We start from the raw sequence: 8,609 nt of genomic DNA on the forward strand, positions 1-8,609 counted from the left end.
TGAGATTAAATTTTTTGCGTATTTCTTCAATAGCTTTCATCTGAGGATGATTCCTGCAGCTAGAGCCCCACATCAGCAGCAGGAACCTCACTGTACCAATCAACTGTCCCCCTTCCTCTCCTCCCTCTCCCCATTTCCTCCCTCTCCTCTCTCTCCCCCCTTTCTCCCTCTCCCCCTTTCTCCCCTTTTCCTCCCTCCTCCCTTCCTCCCTCTCCTCCCTCTCCCCCCTTCCTCCCTCTCCTCCCTTCCTCCCTCTCCCCCCTTCCTCCCTCTCCTCCCTTCCTCCCTCTCCTCCCTTCCTCCCTCTCCTCCCTTCCTCCCTCTCCCCCCTTCCTCCCTCTCCCCCCTTCCTCCCTCTCCCCCTTCCTCCCTCTCCTCCCTTCCTCCCTCTCCCCCATTCCTCCCTCTCCCCCCTTCCTCCATCTCCTCCCTTCCTTCCTCCCTCTCCTCCCTCTCCCCCCTTCCTCCCTTCCTCCCTCTCCGTCCTCTCCCCCCTTCCTCCCTCTCCCCCCTTCCTCCCTCTCCTCCCTCTTCCTCCCTCTCCCCCCTTCCTCCCTCTTCTCCCTCTTCCTCCCTCTCCTCCCTCTCCTCCCTCTCCCCCCTCTCCTCCCTCTCCTCCCTCTCCTCCCCCAGGTGTGTCTCCCTCCCCCACCACCCTGCTGGACCGCTACAGCTCCCCGCCCGCTGGCTTGGTGGCCAGGAGGCGTCTGTTCGTGGACCAGGTGGACGGCAGCGGCCCCGAGCCCACCATCATCGCCACCAGCACCATGACTATCGCCCCGGTCAGGACCACCCAGAACAACCTGGTCACCAACATCCCCGCCGGACAGACCGTGGTCACCATGGCCACCGCCACGGTCACCGCTAACAACGGACAGACGGTCACCATACCTGTGCAAGGTGAGGTTTGGGGGGTTTCGTCTCTTGACGCAAATTGTTTCGTGTAAACCGCAGTGTAGGTCAGGGTTCGCACAAGGTCCTTGAAGTGCTTAAAGTGCTTGATCTTTTACAAAAACATAGTCAAGGCCTGGAATTCCTTGAAAACAGCCCATTTTTTAACAAGGTGGTTAAAAAGTCCTTGAAATTCAAATCAACCATTCGCATTGAATGTTTTGTTCATCCATGATCAAATTGTTCTGAATCAAGAAATCGTTTTGTTCTGTTTTAATCAAATCTGACGAGCCGCTGTCTTGCGCGCTCCAACTGCTTTTCCTCATTTCTTCGTGTGTGATGCTCTAGCTGGCAAGCAGGCTAAGAAGATGCTTAAAAAAAACAGCATTTAAAAGTGAATTGTATCCTTTGAGTGACATCCTTGAAAATGAAAAATAGTGCTTGGGAAAATACTTGAAAGTCCTTGAATGTCTGTGGGAACCCTGGTATGTTAAGTCTCATACCCTTTGACCTTTGCAGGAATAGCCAATGAGAGCGGAGGCATCACTTTCATCCCGGTCCAAGTGAGCATGACTGGACAAGGTGGAGCCACACTGCAGACTATCTCTGCCCAGTCTCTGACGGGCACCCTCAGCACCCAACCAGCCATCACCAACCCCCAGGGCAGCCCTGCTGCCAGGAAGCCAGTCAACAAACAGGCTGCCAGTGCTCTGAAAAAAGGCTCCCTATCCTTGTTCTTTAGAAAGGTAAGACTCGACTACACCTTGTACGGAGGATGAAGCCACAGCATTGGATATCTGCTCTAGAGTGACGATGGCCTGGGAGATGTGCAAAAGAAATATCACATTCTACGCTCCAAACTGATCCCAGAACGGGGTTTTTAAACTCTAAATGGTGTTCTCGGTTCCTCACCCAGGTCTACCACCTGGCCAGTGTGCGTCTGAGAGACCTGTGTGTCAAGCTGGACATCTCCTGCGAGCTGCGGAGGAAGATCTGGACGTGTTTCGAGTTCTCCCTGGTCCACTGCACGGAGCTCCTGATGGATCGCCACCTGGACCAGCTGCTCATGTGCGCCGTCTACGTCACGACCAAGGTGTGTGTCTCCTCTCTGCTGTGTGTGTCTCCTCTCTGGTGTGTGTGTTTGGGAACACGTGTTATTGTGTGTTTTTATGAACACACGTGTTATTGTGTGTGTGTTATTGTGTGTGTTTATGAACACACATGTTATTGTGTGTGTTTATGAACACGTGTGTTATTGTGTGTGTTTATGAACATGTGTTATTGTGTGTGTTTATAAACACATGTGTTATTGTGTGTGTTTATAAACACATGTGTTATTGTGTGTGTTTATGAACACATGTGTTATTGTGTGTGTTTATGAACACACGTGTTATTGTGTGTGTTTATGAACACATGTGTTATTGTGTGTGTTTATGAACACATGTGCTATTGTGTGTGTTTATAAACACACGTGTTATTGTGTGTGTTTATAAACACACGTGTTATTGTGTGTGTTTATGAACACATGTGTTATTGTGTGTGTTTATGAACACATGTGTTATTGTGTGTGTTATTGTGTGTTTATGAACACACGTGTTATTGTGTGTATATGAACATGTGTTATTGTGTGTGTTTATGAACACGTGTTATTGTGTGTGTTTATGAACACATGTGTTATTGTGTGTGTTTATGAACACATGTGTTATTGTGTGTGTTATTGTGTGTTTATGAACACACGTGTTATTGTGTGTATATGAACATGTGTTATTGTGTGTGTTTATGAACACATGTGTTATTGTGTGTGTTTATGAACACATGTGTTATTGTGTGTGTTATTGTGTGTTTATGAACACACGTGTTATTGTGTGTATATGAACATGTGTTATTGTGTGTGTTTATGAACACACGTGTTATTGTGTGTGTTATTGTGTGTTTATAAACACGTGTTATTGTGTGTGTTTATGAACATGTGTTATTGTGTGTGTTTATGAACACATGTGTTATTGTGTGTGTTTATGAACACATGTGTTATTGTGTGTGTTATTGTGTGTTTATGCACATGTGTTATTGTGTGTGTTTATGAACACACGTGTTATTGTGTGTGTTTATGAACACACGTGTTATTGTGTGTGTTTATGAACACATGTGTTATTGTGTGTGTTATTGTGTGTTTATGAACACACGTGTTATTGTGTGTTTATGAACTATGTCTATGGTCATTCCCTGTGTCTTATGTCCTTACCGTATGTTGCATAGTCCTACTGCCATAACATATCGGCTAGTCTCCTATGTCTTACTATATTGTCGGCTGTATAGTCTTTGTGTCATACAGGCCATGTGAGCGGATCGGAGCGTGAGCGGCGCGGGGCGCGGAGCGGGCTGTTTTGACGTGAGCGAGGAGTGGGTTTTAAAATGAGTCGGCGCGACGTCCGGAGCGAGAGTTCTCCTCCGCTCCAATCCACTCCAGGCCGCTCACAGTGGTTTAACACTGTTGATGTAATATATACATGCAGTACAATGCCAAAGCAACAGATGGCGATGTACAAACATGAAGGCCATTTTCAACCAATGAGAAGGGTTCAGGCTTCGTCACTGTAGAGACGCCCACCATAGATATCTATGACGCCCACACTCACTCCTGTTAAAAAAAGTATCGACGCCATTGTTGTTGACGTTAGCTTACATGCTAACGTTAATGGCAGCGACCATAGCATTGTGGCTCGGCTAGCCTATCATCGCTTAATAGAACTAGTGAATGGATAAACAACGTTATTTAACATTGCAGAATGGCTACAATTACAATGCGGCTCAATACAAACAATTGTTAAGGGGCCCAGGGGGTGTAGACTGTTGTAGTTTGAGCTCATTTACACCATGCTCCAAAAAAGAAAAAGAAAAACTGCCGAGCGATCTGGCGCGGGGAGCGGGGAGCGCTCGATTCAAGGTGAGTGGGGAGCGAGCGGAGAGCGACTTGGGAGCGGGGTCAACATGAGCGATTAGCGGAGCGGACCAAGCTTTAAAGAGCGAAGAGCGGATTTCTCGGCCGCGCCGATCCGCTCACGTGGCCGTCATAACATATCGTCTACTGTCCTATGTCATACTGTATCGTCTGTTGTACTGTATACTCCTAATGTCTTGCGGTCCTACTGTATCGACTGACCATCCTGTCTTTTGTCATGTTGTATTGTCCTCCTCTGTTCCACTGTGAGTTTTACATTTTGTAGTTACCGTTAGGGTTGGGCACCGAAAACCGGTTCTAATTAGGAACCGGTTCCTAACTTCCGGTTCTGGAACCGGAAGTAACATACCTGCATTTTGATTCTTAAAAAAAAAAAAAAAAAAAAAAATGTACTTTGTTAATTAATACCCTAGTTACAGTACAGCAACCAAATTAAACTGTATCAAGTCAACTGCAAATGTGAATAGTATGAAAAAAAAAAAAAATAAAAAAAAAAAAAAATATTCTCCTGCGAAATAAGCTGTGACCTGCACCTCAAAGAATCGGAATCGAGAATCGTTTAGAACAGGAATCGATATGGAGAATCGGAATCGGAACCGGAATCGTTCAAATCCAAACGATGCCCAACCCTAGTTACCGTACAGCACTAGTTTGGTCGGCTCTTTGAGCTGTTAAATATGAATAAATGACTTGACTTGACTTGACTTGACCGTGTTCCTACAGGTGACCAAAGAGGACAAGTCCTTCCAGAACATCATGAAGTGTTACCGCACCCAGCCGCAGGCCAGCAGCTCTGTAAGTACTGTGTACTGTTTCCCTCTCTCTCTCCCGCACCCAGCCGCAGGCCAGCAGCTCTGTAAGTACTGTGTACTGTTCCCCTCTCTCTCTCTCCCGCACCCAGCCGCAGGCCAGCAGCTCTGTAAGTACTGTGTACTGTTCCCCTCTCTCTCTCCCGCACCCAGCCGCAGGCCAGCAGCTCTGTAAGTACTGTGTACTGTTCCCCTCTCTCTCTACCGCACCCAGCCGCAGGCCAGCAGCTCTGTAAGTACTGTGTACTGTTCCCCTCTCTCTCTCCCGCACCCAGCCGCAGGCCAGCAGCTCTGTAAGTACTGTGTACTGTTCCCCTCTCTCTCTCCCGCACCCAGCCGCAGGCCAGCAGCTCTGTAAGTACTGTGTACTGTTCCCCTCTCTCTCTCCCGCACCCAGCCGCAGGCCAGCAGCTCTGTAAGTACTGTGTACTGTTCCCCTCTCTCTCTACCGCACCCAGCCGCAGGCCAGCAGCTCTGTAAGTACTGTGTACTGTTCCCCTCTCTCTCTCCCGCACCCAGCCGCAGGCCAGCAGCTCTGTAAGTACTGTGTACTGCTCCCCTCTCTCTCTCCCGCACCCAGCCGCAGGCCAGCAGCTCTGTAAGTACTGTGTACTGTTCCCCTCTCTCTCTCTCCCGCACCCAGCCGCAGGCCAGCAGCTCTGTAAGTACTGTGTACTGTTCCCCTCTCTCTCTCCCGCACCCAGCCGCAGGCCAGCAGCTCTGTGAGTACTGTGTACTGTTCCCCTCTCTCTCTCTACCGCACCCAGCCGCAGGCCAGCAGCTCTGTAAGTACTGTGTACTGTTCCCCTCTCTCTCTCTACCGCACCCAGCCGCAGGCCAGCAGCTCTGTAAGTACTGTGTACTGTTCCCCTCTCTCTCTCTTTGCTCTCTCTCACCCATATTTCCTTCCTCCCCCCCATCCCTCCCCCCATGCACCAGGCTCTCTCTTCCCTGGTGGCGTGAATACTTTCCCTAAGCCAGTTGTACTTTTGCGCGATCTGATTGGCCACTGACGTTTCTGGTCATGTGACATGTGCGCGCCAATCGTGGGACGGCAAGTTCTGCCACCGGTTAAGCTTATAGGCACTCTTTCGAAGTTGGTTAAGGTTAGAGTTTGTCTTAGAGCAGGGGGGCGATAGAACACCAGCCCTGATTCCAAACTCTAACCTTAACCAACTTCGAAAGAGTCGCCTGAGCTTAACCGGTGATAAACTAGGCGTTAGGTAGTTTGCAGGCTGTTAGACCCGGAAATAGGCGCAGAACTTGCCGTCCCACGATTGGCGCACACATGTCACATGACCAGAAACGTCAGTGGCCAATCAGATCGCGCAAAAGTACAACTGGCTTAGGGAAAGTATACACGCTCCCTGGTGTCCTAGCTAAACACCTCGTTGAGAGTCATCCAGCCTAACTCTGACTATTTTGTATTGATACTTTGATTGAGTTAATAAATCGTTTTATTAACCAGGTCTCTTTGGACTGAGTAAGTTATTAGCTACGGCTACTTCCTCCGGCTCATCGGCTCTTGAGGACACACCCCATTGAATGTACAGTTTCTTCCCCCTCAAATGTATAATACTCTCTTTTTAGACAATTTTTTGTACTCATAAACAGTACTGTATATTTGTAGATCTGGTATGTCATAAATGTCTAGATGCAACAGTACTGTCTATCTGTATGTCATGTATGTCATTTATGTTATAATGAATTGAAAATGGGGGACCCTGATGTAAACGAGACGAAAGTCTTTCTCTGGCCGTACTGTATTGTACCCATTCTGCAATCTGTTAATAAAATGTTCAATCAATCAATCAATCGATCAAACACCTGGGAATGGAATTTGATCAGTGAACGTGTAGGAACCCTGTCAGCAGACATACAGCAAATGTATCTATGAAACGCACCGTTGTGACACACTTGTGTGTGTGTGTGTGTGTGTGTGTGTGTGTGTGTGTGTGTGTGTGTGTGTGTGTGTGTTTGCCTCCCAGGTGTACAGGAGTGTGTTGACGTGTGTGTGTGTGTGTGTGTGTGTGTGTGTGTGTGTGTGTGTGTGTGTGTGTGTGTGTGTGTGTGTGTGTGTTTGCCTCCCAGGTGTACAGGAGTGTGTTGACTTGTGTGTGTGTGTGTGTGTGTGCCTCCCAGGTGTACAGGAGTGTGTTGACTTGTGTGTGTGTTTGCCTCCCAGGTGTACAGGAGTGTGTTGACTTGTGTGTGTGTGTGTGTGTGTGTGTGTGTGTGTGTGTGTGTGTCTGTTTGCCTCCCAGGTGTACAGGAGTGTGTTGACTTGTGTGTGTGTCTCTGTGTGTGTGTGTGTGTGTGTGCCTCCCAGGTGTACAGGAGTGTGTTGACTTGTGTGTGTGTCTGTGTGTGTGTGTGTGTGTGTGTGTGTGTGCCTCCCAGGTGTACAGGAGTGTGTTGACTTGTGTGTGTCTCTGTGTGTGTGTGTGTGTGCCTCCCAGGTGTACAGGAGTGTGTTGACTTGTGTGTGTGTCTGTGTGTGTGTGTGTGTGTGTGTGTGTGTGTGTGTGTGTGTGTGTGTGTGTGTGTGTGTGTGTGCCTCCCAGGTGTACAGGAGTGTGTTGACTTGTGTGTGTGTGTGTGTGTGTGTGTGTGTGTGTGTGTGTGTGTGTGTGTGTGCCTCCCAGGTGTACAGGAGTGTGTTGACTTGTGTGTGTGTCTGTGTGTGTGTTTGCCTCCCAGGTGTACAGGAGTGTGTTGACTTGTGTGTGTGTCTGTGTGTGTGTTTGCCTCCCAGGTGTACAGGAGTGTGTTGACTTGTGTGTGTGTCTGTGTGTGTGTTTGCCTCCCAGGTGTACAGGAGTGTGTTGACTTGTCTGTGTGTGTGTGTGTGTGTGTGTGTGTGTGTGTGTGTGTGTGTGTGTGTGTGTGTGTGTGTGTCTGTGTGTGTTTGCCTCCCAGGTGTACAGGAGTGTGTTGACTTGTGTGTGTGTGTCTGTGTGTGTGTGTGCCTCCCAGGTGTACAGGAGTGTGTTGACTTGTGTGTGTGTGTCTGTGTGTGTGTGTGCCTCCCAGGTGTACAGGAGTGTGTTGACTTGTGTGTGTGTGTGTGTGTGTGTGTGTGTGCCTCCCAGGTGTACAGGAGTGTGTTGACTTGTGTGTGTGTGTCTGTGTGTGTGTGTGTGCCTCCCAGGTGTACAGGAGTGTGTTGATCTCGGGGAGGAAGAGACGACACTCAGGCAGCAGCGAGACCAACAGACACAACTCTCCGACTGACTCCAACCAGGAAATGGGTAAAATTAATGAGTTATTAAATAAATAAACAATCTATTTATAGGGATGCACTGACATCAATACTGGAAGCAGATTTTTTTTTTTTTTTTTTTTTTTTAATCTCCCCATCTTTCTTCCTCCATTCTGGCAGGAAGAATCTGTGCGGGGGAAGTAAATGAATAATGCTCTCCCCCCTCCCTCCTGAAGGGGGGAGAGGGAGGAAGGGGGAGAGGAGAGGGAGGGATGGGGGGAGAGGGAGGAGAGAGAGGAAGAGGGTGAGAGGGAAGAAAGGGGAGAGGGAGGAAGGGGGAGAGGGAGGAAGGGGGGAGATGGAGGAAGGAGGAGAGGGGGGAGAGGGAGGAAGGGGGAGAGGAAAGGGATGGATGGGGGGAGAGAGAGGAAGAGGGGAGAGGGAAGAAAGGGGAGAGGGAGGAAGGGGGGAGATGGAGGAAGGAGGAGAGGAGAGGGAGGAAGGGGGGAGATGGAGGAAGGAGGAGAGGAGATGGAGGAAGGAGGAGAGGAAAGGGAGGAAGGGGGGGTGCAGTTGACTGGTACAGTGAGATTTAGTAGCTGCTGCTGATGTGGGGCTCTAGCTGCAGGAATCATCCTCAGATGAAAGCTATTGAAAATCCCAAGCAAGGGGTAGAAACACCCCTGAGCAAGGCACTTAACCCCAGACTGCTCCCCAGGACTGTGGCCGCTACCCACTGCTGTTAAAC

At 49.1% G+C, this 8,609-nt stretch overlaps 1 protein-coding gene across 1 annotated transcript in view; it reads left to right on the top strand.

The window, feature by feature from the left end:
* The window catches only part of rbl2 (retinoblastoma-like 2 (p130)), a gene marked incomplete at its 3' end in the record, with an annotated part of 51,465 nt that overhangs the window by 34,109 nt on the left and 8,747 nt on the right, over positions 1-8,609 (top strand). The window contains 5 exon segments of the mRNA XM_084335077.1: positions 634-900; positions 1,411-1,637; positions 1,808-1,984; positions 4,574-4,645; positions 7,811-7,910. Coding sequence (XP_084191203.1) covers positions 634-900; positions 1,411-1,637; positions 1,808-1,984; positions 4,574-4,645; positions 7,811-7,910 — 843 coding nt within the window.

This window comes from Notolepis coatsorum (genome assembly GCF_963971535.1).
Source record: "Notolepis coatsorum genome assembly, chromosome: 18".
In the NCBI taxonomy this organism is placed as follows: Eukaryota; Metazoa; Chordata; class Actinopteri; order Aulopiformes; family Paralepididae; genus Notolepis; species Notolepis coatsorum.